At 35.4% G+C, this 19,845-nt stretch overlaps 1 protein-coding gene across 2 annotated transcripts in view; it reads right to left on the reverse strand.

Annotated features, from left to right (window-relative positions):
• Positions 1–19,845, reverse strand: part of NUP153 (nucleoporin 153) — an 80,410-nt gene that overhangs the window by 29,236 nt on the left and 31,329 nt on the right. For both annotated transcript variants that reach the window (XM_043975004.1, XM_043975005.1), the window contains 12 exons: positions 19,496–19,744; positions 18,547–18,686; positions 18,339–18,467; positions 14,822–14,938; positions 14,676–14,720; positions 14,527–14,580; positions 12,543–12,689; positions 9,922–9,974; positions 9,365–9,488; positions 3,000–3,137; positions 2,254–2,352; positions 2,018–2,105 (listed from right to left, as the gene is read on the reverse strand). In XM_043975004.1, coding sequence (XP_043830939.1) covers positions 2,018–2,105; positions 2,254–2,352; positions 3,000–3,137; positions 9,365–9,488; positions 9,922–9,974; positions 12,543–12,689; positions 14,527–14,580; positions 14,676–14,720; positions 14,822–14,938; positions 18,339–18,467; positions 18,547–18,686; positions 19,496–19,744 — 1,383 coding nt within the window. The remainder of the gene's footprint in view (positions 1–2,017; positions 2,106–2,253; positions 2,353–2,999; positions 3,138–9,364; positions 9,489–9,921; positions 9,975–12,542; positions 12,690–14,526; positions 14,581–14,675; positions 14,721–14,821; positions 14,939–18,338; positions 18,468–18,546; positions 18,687–19,495; positions 19,745–19,845) is intronic.

Below are 19,845 nucleotides of genomic sequence, written 5' to 3' on the forward strand. Positions count from 1 at the left end.
CTTGAAAACAATTCATAAAATTGTTTTTTTGTCAAGTATCATATCACGAAAGTACATTATCAATTCTCCTATATTACTGACAATACTAATGGGTATTTCACGAAATCATATGGAGCATTTAATACTATTTTTCCCTCATCCAAATCTAAAAAAATAAATCAATAAATTAAAAATTAAAAAATTAAATAAAAATCTCAAAAAAACCCAACCCAATAGAGTACAATATTTTCACAATATATGCAATTTGCTGCGTGGATGTGGAAAAGAGAAAACTAAAGGAAAATATAACAAATGTATAGACAATCATGGACAAACTCTACAAAATTACTAATGGTCTCTTAATTGCCAAATCTAAAGATTTCTTTTTTGTGCTTCTCTTCCCCTTTTCCCCCTTAACTGTAAAGTGAATAGTTAGTGGATTATCTCTTAAGATTGCATTCAATCCCAGACTTCCATGATTTCTTGAGTTTTAAAGTAAACAAGCCATCCCACCCTACTGTTTCCTTATACAAACCAGCATCATTCTATGTTCACATCCTTAGAAATGCAGGATAACCACAGCCCGTTCTTTTTAATCTATCTAGAGCATTCTTTTGGATATTTTTTCCTCTCTAGGTTATTGTGGCACGAATCTCTCCTGGTTTTCTCTCTTCTTTGCTGGATCTTAATCTACTTCATACCCACTATGAATTTTCCTAGTTTTTAACATAGGTCCCCTTCTTTTCTTCCTCTATAATGTTATCAGATCCAATGAACTGAATTACCACCTCTATGCAGAACACTCCTAGATCTCTATAACTAGTCCTAGTCTTTCCTTCCTAGCTGCAGTATTGCAACATGAATTGTCTTTTGGACATGTCAAAATGGTTATCACATAGGCAATTTCAAACTCAACACATCCAAAAGAGAACTTATCTTTTCCCTCAAAGTTCGCTTTCTCTCCAACTTTTCTATAATCCAACTAGGCTGTCTTGCAGTCCCTCGTGACACTCTTATCTCCTTACTCCATGTCTTTTTACTGGCTGTGCTCCATGCCTGGAATGCTCTCCCTTCTCCAACTTCCTCTTGGCACCCTACTAAACAGCTCAAAACTCACTGGCTGCAGAACCTTCTTGGTTTTAACTTCTTCCCCCGAGACTGCCTTCTGTTTATACTGTATATATCTTGTACGTACATTGTTATTTGCATGTTGTTTTTCCCCACTAGAAGGTGAGATCCTTAAGGGAAAGGTGCATGTTTTTGCCTTTCTTTATATCCCCAGCACTTAGCACAGTACTTGACTGACTGACCATTGTCAGATAGCCAGATAGGTTGCTATCTACATCAGTAGATTAATTCACATTAAACGGTTACAACATAGAATAGCAAAACAAACACTGTATCTGGAGTCAGAGGATCAGTGTTAGAAACTCAGTTTTGCTACATCTGTGACCTAGGGCAAGTAACTGAATCTCCTTGGACCTAAGTGCCTTATCTACAAAATGATCCAATCCCATAATAACACATATCTAATACAGAAATGAAAATAATATAAATAAGGTGTTTCATTATACTTTTAATACCAGTATTATATTCAGAAGTAAAAGTTCTCACAACAAAGAAGTCCAAAAGTCTCAATTCAAGAATCTGTAGTTTTTTTCATTATGGATACTTCTCCCTTCCACTTAAATCAGGTTGTAGTTTAGGGAGTATAAGTTGCTATTAGAAGTAACTTATTACCCTATAGTGAGCATGGAAAAAAGTCTCTCTGAACTTGGCTAGGCTGGTCCTGTTCTTGGGCAAAAGGTATGATGTCTATCACCTGGCCCATGAGAACTAAAGATTACCTCCAAACAACAATAAAGACATTACAGAAATATTGTAGTGGCAACCAAAGCTGAAAAAATGAATAACATAAATGAAACCAATATCCTGTCTCAAGACACTCTAAACTAGTTTGAAGGTCAGGAAAAAAAAATATAACTGGCAGAGATATGAACCTGTTCAGAATTCAGTTTAATTTTTTTTCCCTGCTTACCTGAGCTACTTATTGTTGATTCTGAAATATTACTGGAGGCAGAAATTTCTGATGATTTCACAACAGGCACACTAAATGTAAATCCAATCTGTAAAGAAAGATTATAGTCAGTTTTAACAAAATACGAAACCTCGAATAATACATTACATTGGGATGCTTTAAAAAAATTTCATATGATTAAACATTTACCCCTCTGTATTTCTGTGACTGACCACACAATAATCAATGCTACTTACAGATGTAGGAGGTAGTATGTCTGCCTCAGTAGATTTTACAATTGGAGATGAAAATCTGAACACAGGACTGCCAGCATTATTTGGAGACGCTGCTTGTACCTAGTTTTCCAAAGCATAAAAATTTTACAAAAAAAGAAAAATATAAAATAATTACACAACTGCCAAGAATTAAGGAGAAATTGGAAAGTTCATCACATCACAATTACTTCAGGTTTGAAAATAAACTCTAAGCATGATCCTAAGTGTGAATGATCATTGATATAGATTTTATTCTACTTTAATCCATTCTCCTGGCAATAAAAAGTGAAATATAACAGTGCAACATTTTCAGGGCTCCCAGATCATATTACTTTATCTTGTCAATATAATAATCCAAGAAAACAATTTCATCAGTAGGAGTACTTCTAATAAAATAGATCACAACTATTATTATGGCTGAAAAACAACACCTTGAAGCTAAATCTAGTGATGTCTCTCTAAATTTAGATTCTCAAATGAGACATAATGCATAGCCATACCCATTTTCTTTGCAGAAATCGCCAATTTGCACACTATTTGTCTAGCCTTGAAGAATATAGGATCACCCTCCGCATGAGTTAAACCTCAAGTATAATAATAATTTAAAAAATAATGTTCCCTGTTCCCAACCCCTCTACCTATACCCTTCAACAGACTCAAAATGAAAATCAGATTGCATTTATCCTACAATAAAGCAAAGAATTATGAAATACATTCTTTTAACTTACCTTATTTGCCAATGGCTGTGTAGCACTAATGGGTGATAGACAGGAAGAAGTACTCAAAGAAGAGCAAAAACTGAAGACAGGCAATGAAGTAGTAGTAATTGGCAGGGGTATTTTTGGTAGTACTGGTGCCACTACTTCCTAAAATGATACATAATTCAATTATGTTTTATAATAAGACTATCCTTTTATTTATATCAAACTTTAAATAGTGTGAATTTATGTAAAAGCTCCTAATGTGAAAGTTAGGAGGATATTATAATTACAGCAACTCATTTTTGGATAAACAATAAGAATTGTAAAATTTAAGCCTTATTACCATCTTATGAAAGAAGCTAAGAAAACATTATCCCAATTTTATATATGATAAAACTCAAAAAGAATAGTTTATCCAAGGGAACACAGCTTTTAAGTGTTCAGGACTAAAAGTGACTACTATCAAGTGTTAGCAGAAATGAGAGGAACCTCGAGAAGAAAATACTAGTCCATCTTAGTCTGAGATAAAGATAGAAACATATAAGGCACCATCTTCTATCACAACAGAACTTAGATTGGTAGTATCCCATGGGCTAAAATTTTAAAGAAAAGTCCTCTCAAAAAAGAGCTCAAGAGCAAATTTCTCATGACAAATTCCAAAATGAGGAATAACAATTGGCATTTATACAATATTTTAAGGGTCTCAAAGGGTCTTAAATGCATTATCTCATTTAAACCTTGAGGTGGGTAGTATGGGTATTCCCATTTTAGAAATGGATAATCAGGAGTGAGATGAGCAGAACCAGAAGAACATTATACACAGTATCATCAACATTATGTGTTGATTAACTGTGATAGACTGGATTCTTCTCACCAATACAATGGTACAAGAAAGTTCCAGGGGACTCATGATGGAGAAGGCTCTCCAAATCCAGAAAAAAAAAAAGAACTGTGGAATATGGATGTTGATTGAACGATACTATTTCTTTTATTTTTTGGTGCTGTTGTTTTTATATAGCATGACTGATGCAGAAATATGTTTAATGTTGTTATGTATATGTATATGCGTGTGTGTGTGTGTGTGTGTGTGTGTGTGTGTGTAAATAAGCCTATATCGGATTGCCTGCTGTCTAGGGGAGGGAGAAAAATTTGAAATTGGAAATCTTATATAAACAAATGCTGAAAACTATCTCTACATGTAACTGGAAAATAATAAAATACTTTTATTATTTTCTTAAATGGATAATCAGGCTTAGACAGGTTAAGAGATTCGTTTGTGTTCAAGAAGCTAGCAATTATCAGAGGTGGAATTTGAATCCAGGTAGCACTGACTCCAAAATTATCACTCTATCATCTATACCACATTGGAAAAAAAATAGCAGGAGCTATTATAAAAGTGTGAGACATTTATATCGGCAATTTAATAACTAACCCACATTTAAAAAAGAAGATGTAAGCAAGGACAAGCAACTGATGATGCTAAAAAGCATCTTATAAGGTCTTATAAAGAATGTATGAGTGGAGGACCAAAATAAACTAAGGCTTGTGATAAATGCTAAGAAGAACCAAAAGGGATTTTTAAGCTATGCTGGAAGAAACAGGAATACAGAAGGACTGCTATTCAGGTTAAGATATCTCTATTCTAATCTGCCTACTTGCAATCCATCAGATCTGATATTAGAGAGTCAGAATCTTTGGAAAATTTCCAAATATTCCAGATAACAAGTAACCTGATCTCCCAGTATCAGTTTTTTCATCTGTAAAATGAAAGAGTGGGACTAGACGAATCTTTTCAATTCTATTATTTAAGCCTTAATCTTTTTTCATTCTAGTTACATTCTTGCACGAGAATAACAATGATAATAAAATAGGTAGCAATTATATAGTGCTTTAATGTTTGCAAACATTACCTCATTTTATCTTCAAAACAACCCTGGGATGTTAGGTACTATTATTATCCCCATTTAACTGATAAGGAAACAGAGGCAGAAAAGGGTTAATTGACTTGCTCAGTGTCAGAGATATAGTAAGCACCTATGGCTCAAAACTATTTTACTTTATAGTAAATAAAATTAATGTTGTTCTATTTCTTGTTTAGTATCATTCACCTTCCAGCCAGACCTCAAATAGCAGTTTTAGGTGACTACTTTTCTAGAGAAAATCCTTCTTTGATTAAAGATCTCCTTACAGAACTTATTCTTCAGACATATAATTTTATTTAGATCTTTATTCTTTTTCTAGGCCCCAGAGGGTATATATATAAATGAAATTATACTACAAATAGTGCCTTTTCCTGTCTTTTTTTCTTGGGGGGGGGGGGGGGCCGCGAGCCAGGGCAATGAGGGTTAAGTGACTTGCCCAGGGTCACACAAGTGTCTGAGGCCGGATTTGAACTCAGGTCCTCCCTAATCCAGGGCCAGTGGTTTATCCACTTCGCCACCTAGCTGCCCCTTTCCCCCTACTTTTAATTGTATTGTTCAATTCTTATCTTGACCAGATTTTTTTGTTTTGTTTTGGTTTTGCAGGGCAATGGGGGTTAAGTGACTTGCCCAGGGTCACACAGCTAGTAAGTGTCAAGTGTCTGAGGCTGGATTTGAACTCAGGTACTCCTGAATCCAGGGCCGGTGCTTTATCCACTGTGTACATCTAGCCGCCCCCCCTTGACCAGTTTTTGATTTAACTAACTATTCCTCCTCTTTTCCTTCATTCCCAAAATGTTACTTAGCCTTTATTTTCCTATTTCTATGCACACTCCTTCCTGACCTTATAATTGGTAGAGAATGACTTATTCCTTTAGACTTTTCTCTCCCTATAATTTTCTTGAGTTTTTTCTTTATTATCACACTACCTTGCCCAGAAATTTCTTTTTTTTCTAGACCTGCTTTAGCCATGACTATCTTAAGCGGGTAGTGGATCAGTGTTGCTGTTTTTCATTGATTCCTTGTCCCATGAGCAAAAAAGAGTCAAAAGACAGTCATTGCTGATGATCAGCTATGAAAGACATAGCTTTTCTTAGCAATACAATAATCCAAGACAATTCCAAAGGACTCATGTTGGAAAATGCTCTCTACATCCAGAAAAAGAACTGTGGAATCTGAATGTATATTGAAACATACTATTTTTTTACTTTTTTGTTTTTCCTTTTTTGAGGTTTTCCCTTTTGTTCTGATTCTTCTTTCACAACATGATTAGTATGGAAATATGTTTAATGTCATTGTATGTTTATAACCTATCAGATTGCTTGCCATCTTGGGGAGGGAGAAAAATTTGGAAGCCAAAACCTTATCAAAAAAATAAATGCTGAAAACTATCTTTACATTTAACTGGAAAAAAATAAAATACTATCAAGATTGAAAAGAGACAGTCATTGCCTCAAGGAGCTTGCAATCTAATAGGAACAACAACATGCAAAGAAATATGTACAAAGCAAACTGCATACAGAACAGGAAAGAATTAATAAAAGGAAGGTATTATGGGGACAGTTAGGTGGCACAGTGGATAAAGCACCGGCCCTGGATTCCGGAGTACCTGAATTCAAATCCGTCCTCAAACACTTGACACCTACTAGCTGTGTGACCCTGGGCAAGTCACTTAACCCCCATTGACCCGCCCCCCCCCCCCCAAAAAAAGGGAAGGTATTAAATTAAAAGGGGTTGGAAAAGGCTTCCTGTAGAAGGTGGTATTTTGTTTTTGTTTTGCGGGGCAGTGGGGGCTAAGTGACTTGCCCAGGGTCACACAGCTAGTAAGTGTCAAGTGTCTGAGGCCAGATTTGAACTCAGGTCCTCCTGACTCCAGGGCCAGTGCTTTATCCACTGCGCCATCTAGCCGCCCCCTGAAGGTGGTATTTTAATTGGGACTTAAAGGCTTTAAACCAGGGAAGTCAAGAAATGGAGATGAAGAGGGAAGAGAGTTCCAAGCATGGGGGACAGTCAGTGAAAATGCATATTTGGAAGATGAAGTGCTTTGTTCATGAAACAGCCAGGAGGCCAGTGTCACTGGATCAAGCAGTACATGGAAGGAAGAAAGGTTTAAGAAAATTAAAATAGTCTTCTTAATGGGTTTAAGTTATAAAGGACCTTTAAAAAACCAATCAGGATTTAATATTTGATCCTGGAGGTGAAAGGGAAGTACTGAAGTTTATTGAGTAGCAAGGTAAAATTGGTTAGTAGCTGAATGAAGGAGGGATTCAAGTTGGAAGAGACTTGAGGCAGGCAGACCCACCAGTGGAGTATTGTACTAATCCATGCATGACATGCTAAGGGGCTGCACCAGAGTAGAGAAGGAGGCATATTCAAAAGATGTTGTAAAGGTGAAATCGACAGTCCTTGGCAAGAGATTGGATATTTGGGGGAATGGGTGACAGACATTGAAAAGTCAAAGCTAAAAGCTAGGTTGTCCGCCTGAAATACTGGGAAGATCTACCGACCTCTATAGTTAGGGAAGGTAGGACAGGGGAAAGCTTAGGGGGAAAGATAATGAGCTTAGTTTTTGTTTTGTTTTGTTTTTGGTGAAGCAATTGGGGTTAAGTGACTTGCCCAGGGTCACACAGCTAGTAAGTGTTAAGTGTCTGAGGCCGGATTTGAACTCAGGTACTCCTGACTCCAGGGCCAGTGCTCTATCCACTGCGCCACCTAGCTGCCCCAAGCTTAGTTTTATACGTGTTGAATTTAAGACGACAACTGAACATCCAGTTTGAGATGTCTGAAAGGCAGTGTGAGAGGTAGGTGATCAACAGTGTGAAAGGCTGCAGAGGATGGCCAAACAAAAAATAAAAAGATGAAAGGAAGTAAAATGGATATTTGTGACTATGTGAAATTTAAAAGTTTTACACAAACAAAATAAATGCAGCCAAACATAAAAGGCAAAGTGTGTGTGGTGTGGTTGGGGGGGAAGGTATGGTATTTATAGCAAGTTTCTCTGATAAAAGTCTCATTATTCAAATATCTTCTCAAAAATATAGGGAGCTGAGCCAAATTTATAAAAACCAAGAGCTATTCCAACTGATAGTCAAAGGATATGAAAAGGCAGTTTTCTGAAGAAGAAATGAGATTTGTCATAGTTACAAGTAAAAATGCCCTAAATCACTATTAATTAGAGAAATGAAAATTAAAACAACTTTGAGGTACCACCTCCCAACTATCAGATTTGGTAACATGACAGAAAAAGAAAATGACAAAAGCTGGAGAGGATATGAACAATAGGTACACTAATGCACTGTTGGCAAAGTTATGAAATGGTCCAATCATCCTCAAGAACAATTTGGAACTATGCCAAAAGGCCTATAAAACTATACATACCCTTTGACCCAGTAATACCACTACTAGGTCTATGTATCAAAGAGATCAAAGAAAAGGGGAAAAGGACCTATGTTACTAAAATATTTATAGTGGCTCTTTTTGCAGTGTCAAAAAAAGCCCCTGCAAATTGAGGGGACATCCCAATTGAGGGAGCTGGATAAGATGTGGTATATGATTGTGATAGAATACCATAAGAAGGATGGTTTCAGAAAAAGCTTTCAGACTTATATGAAGTAAGCAAAACCAGGATAACATTATAAACAGTAACAGTAATATTCTAACAATGATCAACCATAAAAGACTTAGCTACTCTGATCAAGACAATAATCCAAGAGAATTCCAAAAGGCCCACGTTGAAAAATGCTATCCATCTCCAGAGAAAAAACTGATATAAGTACAGGTTGAGAAATACTTTTTCTACTTTCTTTATGTTTCTGCTTTTTATTATTATTATTATTTATTATAATATTTATTTTTATTATGAGTGCTGGTTTGTGTGGGGGTTTTGGGGGAGTGGGGGCATGGCTAATGTGGACATGTGTTTTTCATGATTTCACATGTATAATGAATATCATATTGCTTACCCTCTTAATGGGTGAGAGGGAGAGAGAAAATTTGGAACTCAAAGTTTTTCTTAAAAATTCATGTTAAAGGGCTGCAGAGAGGTCAAAGAGATTGAGGAAAGAGAAAAGGCCACTGGAGTTAGGAATTAATTTTGAAGACAGTAGTTTCAGTGTAATGATATGGTCTGAAGCCAGATAATAAGGGGTGGTGCTAGCAGTTCTACTACAGTGACAGCAATTTACACAAAAACATCTTGTACCTGTTAAACTAGTTTTTCTGCCTAAATTATCAAAAAATTAAATTCTCATGAAAAATGTTTAACTAGGAATAACTTAAATTTCATATAGACTGAATTTAAAAAATATTTCCCTAAGTTACAAAAACATATATTTTAATACTATAACATCAGCAGGCATTTCACTTATCCCTCCAGGTTTTTGAGAGAATGGGGGTGGAGGGAGGAAAACAGTGAGAAAAAGAGGGGAGGGAAGAAGGGAGGGAGAGGGAGAGAGAGAGAGATATCAATCTTACCTCTTCCTGATCAGGAAGCTTAGACACAAAGTGTGTTCTTTCCCGTCTCATCTTGCCACCACCACCTACTCCTGAAGAGAGCCCATTGGTGGCAGGTGTACTGAAGTTTGGGTATGAAAAATTACTGGCACAAAAAGAAAAAAAATTTAAGAAACTAACTCATCACTTACTTCTTTATAAATTTTATACCATGTTAAGTCACCAATACTACAGAATAATAATTTAAAAAGGAAAAGAATTTCATTAGTGTAATGAAGAATTACTTTCTTCAATGTGTGGCAAAAATGAAAGCAGACAGCATCCTATTAGTAGCTTTTATAAGGAACTATTTTTTTTTTAATCTCCAAAAGGCTACCTCACTCTGTACTGTGATTTGGGACATATAAAATAAGGACAAACTACTATCGAAAATAAGTTAGAAAAATGTTCAAATAGTAATAACTGTGTGGGAAAGATTTAAAAATACTTTTCAAAGACGAAAAACAGTACATAAATCAAGCAAAAGACCTGATCAATTAAATAACATATATATTTCACAAAATGTGGGATGATTTTACCTCTCACGTTGCTCTACTTTTTGCCCCGGAGATATATTTTTCTCATGCCCAATCTGTAAGAAAATATACTTGAATTATGAGCTAGTTTATATTTAACTTTCATTTGGTTAAAGCTACCCTTTACTTCTGTGCCTTACTTTAATAGCTAATTGCTTAATAGTTATCAGAATATTCCTCTTAATAATTGTTAAGAACTAAAGATAGGTGTCATGATGCACAAAAACAGCATTTAAATTTATTTTTTTTAAATCATGATTTGGAGAAATTACTTAGTATATTCTTTTTTTTTGGTGAGGCAATTGCGGTTAAGTGACTTGCCCAGGGTCACACAGCTAGTTAGTATTAAGTGTCTGAGGTAGGATTTGAACCCTGGTCCTCCTGACTTCAGGGGTAGTGCTCTAACCACTGCGCCACCTAGCTGCCCCTACTTAGTATATTCTAAATCCTGTTATTAGCTACTAAGTCTTAAAACTAAATTCCTTAATTACTTCCTTGCTAACTAAAAATAAAAGCATTGCCAGGAGTAAGTTTAAGGAGACAGCAACCAAACACAAGCTTGTGTTCTGGAAAAATAAGAAAGCCTATTTTCTAGCTTCTCGTCATGGTAGATCTGTTACCAGTTATATTAGATTCTTTATTTTCTCATAATGGCATGAGGATGATTAGGCAGATGACGCAAAAGTGATGAAACAAAGATAAAAATTCTTTTCTTAATTAATATCACAATTGTCTTAGCCCTATATTAAAGAAGGGTATACCAGCATAACTTATGGACTCTCTTGCAAGTAACTTAAGGAGACATCCACTTTTGTTAGAAGTTGTACCTTCTCAATTTATTCTCCACAGAGGGATTTACAGTAATATTAAGTTTTTTAAAAATTGTCTTTATTATATCTGTTTCATATGCAACAACTGGACAATACAATTCTAATATCTGTAAAAGATTCTGAATCTTCTTAGACATATGTCTTTGAGAATTCTCACTGTTTGATTTGGTTATCGGCAAAGCTATTTAAAAGTTGTGTTAAGATCAATTTTGTAGGAAACTTTCCTGCTGATCATCAGTATCTGAAACACCTGAGACTTCTCTACAACCACACCCAAAACTCTCCAGCTGAGACTTGCTAGCTGATCATCAGCATCCACACCTCAAAGACTTTAACTCTACAACTACACCCAGATGGCATCCCAAGAATCAGAGAAAAGACTTTCAAAGAGTTAAATGGACATTTTCCTGTTTTCCTTTTCCCATTGCATACACTAGTTGTAATATTCAGCTCCTAAAAGGGACTGCCCCCTTTAGTTTTTTGGGGTTTTTTTAGCGAGGCAATTAGGGTTAAGTGACTTGCCCAGGGTCACACAGCTAGTAAGTGTTAAGTGTCTGAGGCTGGATTTGAACTCAGGTACTCCTGACTCGGGGCCAGTGCTCTATCCACTGCGCCACCTAGCTGCCCTCCCTTTAGTTTCTGTCAATGTGTAGCTTTTCTCTCTTTTCTCTTTTCATTCTCTTTACATTGTTAGTCGTAAGTATCTGTAATGTTATTGCTTCATTTAAGGAAGCATTACTTGGATATTAAAAAAGTATTATTTCAATTAAGCAATTATTTAAAAATACCAGCATATATACAAAAACAAGAATTCTGGTATACAAAGGTGGTCATGCACCTCTCCATTAAATTTCTTGGTTGAAAGTTTAAATAGAGGCATTATGACCCTAATACTAAAAGATTTTATCAGTATAGTAACAGATATTCAAGAAGTCAACTGTGAAATTTAGGGCCAAACAAAAAAAAGATGGAATTGGGAAATTTATATTCCCTAATTTGTGATTAAAATTATGATGAAAATTAAGGAAAGATGAAAATATCTTAATGAGGACATCACAAAACTATACATAATTTCAGTTTAAACTTGTATTAGGATCATAAGATTACAGATATACAACTGAAAGGAACCTTTAAAATCCTACAAACTAGGGGCAGCTAGGTGGCACAGTGGATAAAGCACCAACGCTGGATTCAGGAGGACCTGAGTTCAAATCTGGTCTCAGACACTTCACACTTACTAGCTGTGTGCCCCTGGGCAAGTCACTTAACCCTCATTGCCCACCCCACCCCCCCAAAATCCTCTGAACTAACCCCATATTTTTTGCAGATGAGAAAGCTGAGCTCTATAAAGGTTAACTAATCTTTCCAAGATCATGAAATTATTAAATGGTGGAGCCAAGATTCAAAGCCCAGTTCTTGGTCTTGAAATCAAGTATTCTTTCTATGGCACCATACTACATACATTCCCATTCAATGAATCCATAAGAAAATGATTCCAAAAAAAGTCTTCTTATAAAGTACTTAAAACGCCCTTATCGATTTGGCTAAAAGTATTATATGTATTGACATGTATCTGAATAAAAAGGGATCCAAGTAAATAGCACATCTAGGTTAAATGATGAAAATCAGCTATAACATGTTTCTGCTTATTTCATAGCATAACACTGTATTAGTACAGTGTTTAATACACTAGTGCATTTATACTTATTATAATCTTCACAATAATGAAACACTCAAACTTCCCATAATAACAAAAACCAAACAGAAACAAATAAAAATATGGAGCATGCTTACATTGTGCTTTTTATCGATTCTCTGATTAGTCTTTCTTGCTTCGGCAGATGGAGTTAAAGATGGTTTAAAATACACTGACCGATTGGTTGCTATAGAAATTGGCTTTGGGGTCATGAGTCTTTGAACAGGAGGATAGTGGTATTCCATCTTAAATGGAAGCATAAATCAAAAGTAAAACTCTTATTTTCATTGATTTTGGATCAATTTTCTTCATCTAAAAACTTACTAACAGCTTGAAGGCAAACAAGAAAGGCTATTGGCACAGTTTGATCTCTAAACACAGTACATATATTATAAACAATATCAACAGTAAAGAACATTGAAAAAGAACACTGATAATAATAATCAAGGTGGGTACTAATTCATAATCTGAAATCTAAGATTAATGATTCCCTTCCTACATGCCCCAAACAGATGCAATTATGGCTAGGCTAACTAGATTCCGTCAAAATCATTACTTTAGGTCAATGAAAAAATTTTTTAAATTCTCACAAGTGGGTTTTAGTTCTTTTGTTAAAAATGTCCAACTGACTTACTTTTATCTATGCCCAAATTAACGTATATTTATTCTTCCAAAAACTTCAGGAGTCCTAAGGACCCCCCCACCCACCCATGCAAACTGGATAGTGAAAATAAACCAGAGGTAATCAACTTCTCTAACTGAAAGAATTTCTCATTAGCAAATTCAAACCATAATACGAGAATAAAAACTACAAATATGATAATTATTTTGGCATACAGAATAAGAAAACTGCCAGCATTATGTGAACGAGCTGTATCTGAAGTACACAAGTGTTCTGTCAACATTCCACTTCCAATATCAAAGGAAAGAAAAACAGTGTGTTGATTTAAGATCACCACAGCCAAGAACTTCCCTTGCTGTCCAAAGACTGCAATACTATGAATAGACTTCTTTCACTCATCAACAGCTGTAAACAGTTCTAGTTTTCAGGATACCATCTTGGCAACGTCCTCATCACAAGTGTGACTAACTCAATGAAGTACTCTCCACCAGAGGTATCAAACCCACTGCCCACCACACTCCTAAGTGCAGCCCAACTTCAAATCAAGTTAAAATGTCCAAGGGAACCATTTAACAAAATAAATAAAAATACAAAGAACATAATGTTAATGTGTGATTTTTAAGTTACTATGCAGCCCACAGGGAATTGTGTAGTGGGGCCATTTCTATTCAAGTTTGACACTACTGCTCAACACTACAGTTTACTCTGGACAAAACCATGAAATACTTTACAAGAGTGTAATGGAAACTCATCTTTTACCAGCAGATATTGTACACACATAATTTTACTGAGGATAGTGTTCATATCTTGGTAAAATCTCATCAGATATTTCATCATATTAATGATTTCACTATTCAGTGAAGTATGGGTGTCTTATAGTATCTCTTGGGGGCAAGTTCTAGATAGATGCTAAAAACTTGAGGTCCAACTCTTTCACAAGAAATGCTAAATTTTATTCCAGATGAGAAGGTTAGTAAATATCATTTAGCACAACCTTCTCATTAAAAAGGGAAAAGGAGAGGTTGAGAGGGAGAAAAATTACCTGTTAATGGAAAAAATTAGATAATTTTTATATTAAAAAATTAAGTAGTATTTGAATGCAGGTCTTCTAACTCCAAATTCAATCTTCTTTCATTTCTAATTACAGAAGCTTCCCAAATATTGTTTGTTCTGATTTTTCTTCCAAAAGATAATAAAGCTCCCATTCAAACTTCCCAAACAAATGCCAAAAGTATTTACTGAGAACCTAATCTGAACAAAAACTGAGACAAAAATCTATATATTTAAAAACTTTAAACCAAGTATGTGGCTTATCATATTTGAAAAGTATGCTAGAGTTGCAATTCAACACTAGAGGATACTTAAAATTTCTTCTTAGTATTATAAAGTAATAAAGTATCAACTTCTTAAAATTTAGTTATGCACAGCTATCACTTGCCACTGCTAAAAAAAAGTCTTACCTTTTTCCTTTTGGCCTGAATATCTGTGATGTCTAACCCACTCCTATCCAGAGGCTGAAAAATAAGAAACTATTAAGTACAGGAAATCCCTCTGAAATGCTTTTTTCTTGCTAATAACAACAACAAAAAATTGGGTCAACTCAACTTACAGAAGATAGTGGAGAAGAAATAGCAGATGGAATCCGTTTTGCATCCTATCAAGCAATGATGAAAGACAATGTTTCCACAAAAAATTCGGATATTTTCATTAAAAATATATATATTCTTGCATTTGAATAGAAGAGAAATTATTTACCGCTAAAGGACTTGACATCTTCTCCAGAGACTGCAATATACGTCGGGCTGTTGAACTAGTTACTCCATAGGACTGTGAATTAACTTGTTTGGCTTTCATCTGTCTTCTGACTGGTGCCTGTAAAGAAAATCCTGGGTCATTTGTTGGAATGCAAAATTCAGAGCACATATTTTTATGAAAAGTAGATGGTTCAAGTTACTCATAGAACTGAAATGTACCCAAAGTAAAATACTCAAAAAAAGATTTTGTACACCCTCACAAGCACACAGACACACAGTAACAACAAGCATCAAGCTCTTACTAAGTGCCAGGTACTATGAAAAACCTCTTGATCCTTGTCCTCAAGAAGCTCACATTTAAATGGGGAAGACAACATACCAAAGTCTGTGTATATGTATGTAAATATACATGTATGTGTGCATATTTATGTACAAGATACACAGAATGAATGGAAGATAATCTCATAGGAAAAGCACCAGCAAGTGGGGTAAGAGGAGTCTCCTGTAGAAGGTGGGTTTGAGCTGAATTTTGAAGGAATTCAGAAGGAGGAAGTAAGGAGAGAGCATGCCAGGTATGGGGGACTGCCAGTTAGAGGGCAAGGAGCTGAAAGATGGAGCATGTATAAGGAGAAGTAGGAAGGTCAGTGTGACTGGATCATAGAATATGGAGAGGAATAAAGTATAAGACTAGAAAGATAGAGAAGGGCCAGGTTTGTGAAGAACTTCAAATGCTGAACAGAGTAATCTACATTTTGTCCTGAAGACAATAAGGAGTCAATGGAATTTGTTGAATTAGAAAAGTAATGTGATCACTATGGTTTAGAAAAAAGTAATGATAAATGAATAGCAGATAGATAAGAGTGGGAAGAGGCTTTAAGAGAAACCAACCAAAAAGAGGATTACAACAGACAGGCATCCAAGTTGATGAAAGCCTGCACCAGGGTGGATGGATGAGTAAAGGGAAATGCATAGTAAAGAAGCTATAGAAACAAGAAGACTTGGTAACACAAAGCATGGAATAATGTATTAGTATAGTAGATTAAAAATCTAGGATACTAAGCATTGTGTACTAATCAGAATAACCTGGGTCAACATTTTCTGACACTCCACAGAGTTAGGTGATATCTTTTTAGTTTTTTATACACACACACACACACACACACACACACACACACACACACACGCATGAACCCATGCACACACCAATACATTTATATCTTTTGCTGTAATTTAATTTTCCTAAAATTTTAATCTAGGTTCAACTACTATTTAAAGAAAACTGAACTGTTAGACCAAATATGAAGCTCTAGGCCAGGTGCATTACATAATTTTCTAGTTATGATGAAATTCCAATACAGAAAAATTAAGAAATCTTAAGATTTAATGGAACCTGATAATGCTTTCAAAAGTTGCAAACAAATGCCCTGCTGACACTATAAGTTTGAACATATCAAATCATTTTCTACAATTATAGTAACAAAAAAATAAGGTCAATAAGATATTCAAATATCACTATAGGCATTGTCTCAAAACGTATGCAAAGTACAAGTTCTGACAAATTCAATCAAGCTGGAAAGGCTTCACAATTGCCTAGTAATGGAATGGGCAAGGCCTTAACTAAATTTAGAAATGCTAGTGATCACTTAGAGAAATTCTCAAAGAACTTTGAGGTTGGTTGGGGCAGCTAGGTGGCACAGTGGATAGAGTACCGACCCTGGATTCAGGAGGACATGAGTTCAAATCCGGCCTTAGACACTTGCTAGCTGTGTGACCCTGGGCAAGTCACTTAACCCCAATTGCCTTAAAAAAAAAAAAAGGACTATGTGCTCAAGATATAGAAGGGTCATAATCGATATTACTAGAAGGGTTACACATGCACACAATGAAATCCAAGACCTTTGGAATATTGAGGCTATTTTAAATGTATATTTTCTCTACATAAAGGCTTCCTGTATTACCGTTTAGGAAATAAACATTTAAGAACTGAAACAATTAAAAAAAAAAAGAATTGAAACAACTGGTTCACAACAGATCACAAAAAATCCTGTTGGATTTTATAAATTCTAATGATCACTTCCATACAAGTGTGGATTACAACACTCCAATAATCATGTTGCTACCATAAAACCAACACAGCTTGGCTGACCTTGTTCTTCTCTATTCAGTAATGAGTAACATAAAGCAGGTTGCACTGTCAAGATATAATTTAAATATAGCCCATTCTCAAATAATTTGCAAACCGCTCATAGGAACTTTAAAAAAATCATAATTACTTTTAAAAAGTATTATTTTTCTAACTTCCATCATCACATATTCATTAACTTATTTGTGGATATTGATGCTTTGCCAACGTGAAAATTTTAACATCTATAACATCAAAAGTAGTTTCCCCAATTATTATTGTGAATATATTTCTAGTTGATTCTATTATCATTGACAAATGCTTGGGGATAACAAGTTTAATACAAAAATAAAAGACAACTTTTTTTAGTCCTCACTATACTGTTAGCTAAAGCAACAAGATTAACTCATATTATTCATGGTCCCAAAAATTTACACAGTTCATTAACACGTTAACTTCTTAAAATGCAAAGGCATACAAAAATAAAATTTACTACCAGTGGATAATTTTTAAAAAAATTCAGTAGGTAACTATAGAATTTAAAGGTTTCATCTATGTGATGTTATAAGAAAAACCCAATGTAGGTGGCAGCTAGGTGGCTCAGTGGATAAAGCACTGGCCCTGGATTCAGGAAGACCTGAGTTCAAATCTGACCTCAGACACTTGACATTTACTAACCGTGTGACCCTGGGCAAGTCATTTAACCCTCATTACCCCACCAAAATAAGAAAGAAAAACCCAATATATCTGGAGGCAAAGTAGTGGGGTTCAAATCCTTGTTTTGCAACTTACTAATTATATAATCTTGCATTTAACATTTCTGAGAGTTTCCCCGCTCTGTAAAATAAGGGAGTAGGGCTTGGTGATCACTAAAGATCTTGTGATCCTATAATCAATATAAAAATTTAGGAAATAGAGTTAATTAGAAAAGCAGTAACTATTTTTAAAAGTCAAAGAGGAAATTAGCAAATATCCCTTTTGTAGTAATTCTGAAAGCTTCCTATCATCTATGAATTATTATTTTTTAAAAAACAAATCTGTAAAGTAGACAAGACAGACAGCACTGAACAGAAAATAAATTTTCAAACTCAAATGTGAAAAGGTAAAATCACAATAATGATATATGTAGTTTATTTTGCTCAAACCATTTTCAAAAATAATAACAGAGGAAGGAAGTGGTTCAAATATAAATAATGACCTATCTTCTAGTACTAGTTACTATGAAAAAAATCCACAGAAAGATCAAGTTAAACCTGGTATCTCTCACACTAAAGATCCTTCCTGAATTAGAGATGAAGCATTCAAGAAAAATAATCACTTCTGACTTATCCTTTGATGTTTTTTAAAATAAATTACCACAAAACCTTTCCCCAAATGACAAACCATTCTTTTTTACCTGATAAGGTGTACTTCGCATTTTAGACTGTCTAACAGCTGCTGCTGCACCACCATAAGTTGTTTTACCAGGGTAAAAAGGAGAATCCCCAAGCTGGCTTGTTTTAAGGATTGAAGAATTCCCAAGTGACTGCAGTGAAAAATAATGACAGACTATAAGCAAGAGTCACAAAACTAATGTGATTAAATACATATTACTTGGGACTCACAGGGGAAAGTGTTCCAAAGGCAGACAAGTTGAATGCTGGTTTCTTTGAGCTGGTGGCAGTATGCTGTGAGAGTGAATGAGAACGTTCGGCTTCGGGGGACCATAGAGGTGGTCCTGAAGTGTTCTTTGAAACAGCTATATCTGAAAAGTGAAAAAATATACTTATGAATAAATGTTCATTTCTCCCCTGGCTGCACTACTTTGGGACTTTTCCCACTATGGCCCAGGAAGCTCGATCCTCTACCTTATCTATGCTTCTCTGTTTGGAGGGTGGGGCCACGAACTCCAAACTTCCATTTAAGGAGAGAGCTCAGTTCACATGGTTACCAGATTGTACCATTTAAATGGGAAGCAACCTGGTACAACAGAAAAAGCACTGATTCTAGAGTCAAGAGAAGCTTGCTGAAATTCTATCTTTGATATTCCTTGTATGACCTTTAGCTAGTTACCTAACTTCTCTGGGCCTCAGTTTCCTCATCTATAAGATGAAAAGGTTAGACTAGAAGGCCTCTGAAATCCTTTCCAGGTCTAAATCTTTGATTCTTATGAAATTTGCTACAGTACTTGCAACTGTAAGGGCTAAAATTCTAGCCAGTCTGTCTAAAATATCTAATGAGTGGTTGCCAATAAATTATAAGCTTTAGCAAGAGTTAGACTTTTAAGCATTTATTAAGGAGAATAAGAATTTGGTAAAGAGAGAGAGAAAGGCCTGATTCATCTCTTAAAGGGAGAAAGCATTCCTAGCTCTGCTCTCCACCAGAGTCCACAGGAAAGAGAGAGTCAGAGCACCAGCCTCCCCCTTCTTCCTCCCACAAGCAAACGTCACTTCCTGACACCAAAGAAAAGACACATAGTCTTGCCCTCAGAGACCTTCACCTCATGGCGGAGCTTTTCTACAGTAAGTCTCCAGCAGGTGGCATCATTCCAATCATTAAACAACTAAAGATTACCTTTATCAGAAGCTCTTGAAGAAAAGCCACTGGTAGTTGAGATGTTATCATCATCATGCTGAGAGGTAGAATCTTTGATTTCTTTTACAAATGAGAACCCAGAACTGCCAATTGGGAATGCCGAAGATGTGGATGGCTGACAATGTAATGTTGGGGATTCCAACATGGAGAAATTCAACTGGCTCCGATGAAGAGAAGGCCTTGTTAAAACATCCGGATAATTTAAAGCAGATCTACTTGTTGAAGGTTCTTAAAGGGAAACCATCAATATAATGAATATGCAATATGACAAAAATATAACACATCAGAATACTTCAAAGCACTTATAAGATGTACCTACAGGACTAATG

The sequence above is a fragment of the Dromiciops gliroides genome, chromosome 1 (assembly GCF_019393635.1).
Source record: "Dromiciops gliroides isolate mDroGli1 chromosome 1, mDroGli1.pri, whole genome shotgun sequence".
NCBI lineage: Eukaryota > Metazoa > Chordata > Mammalia > Microbiotheria > Microbiotheriidae > Dromiciops > Dromiciops gliroides.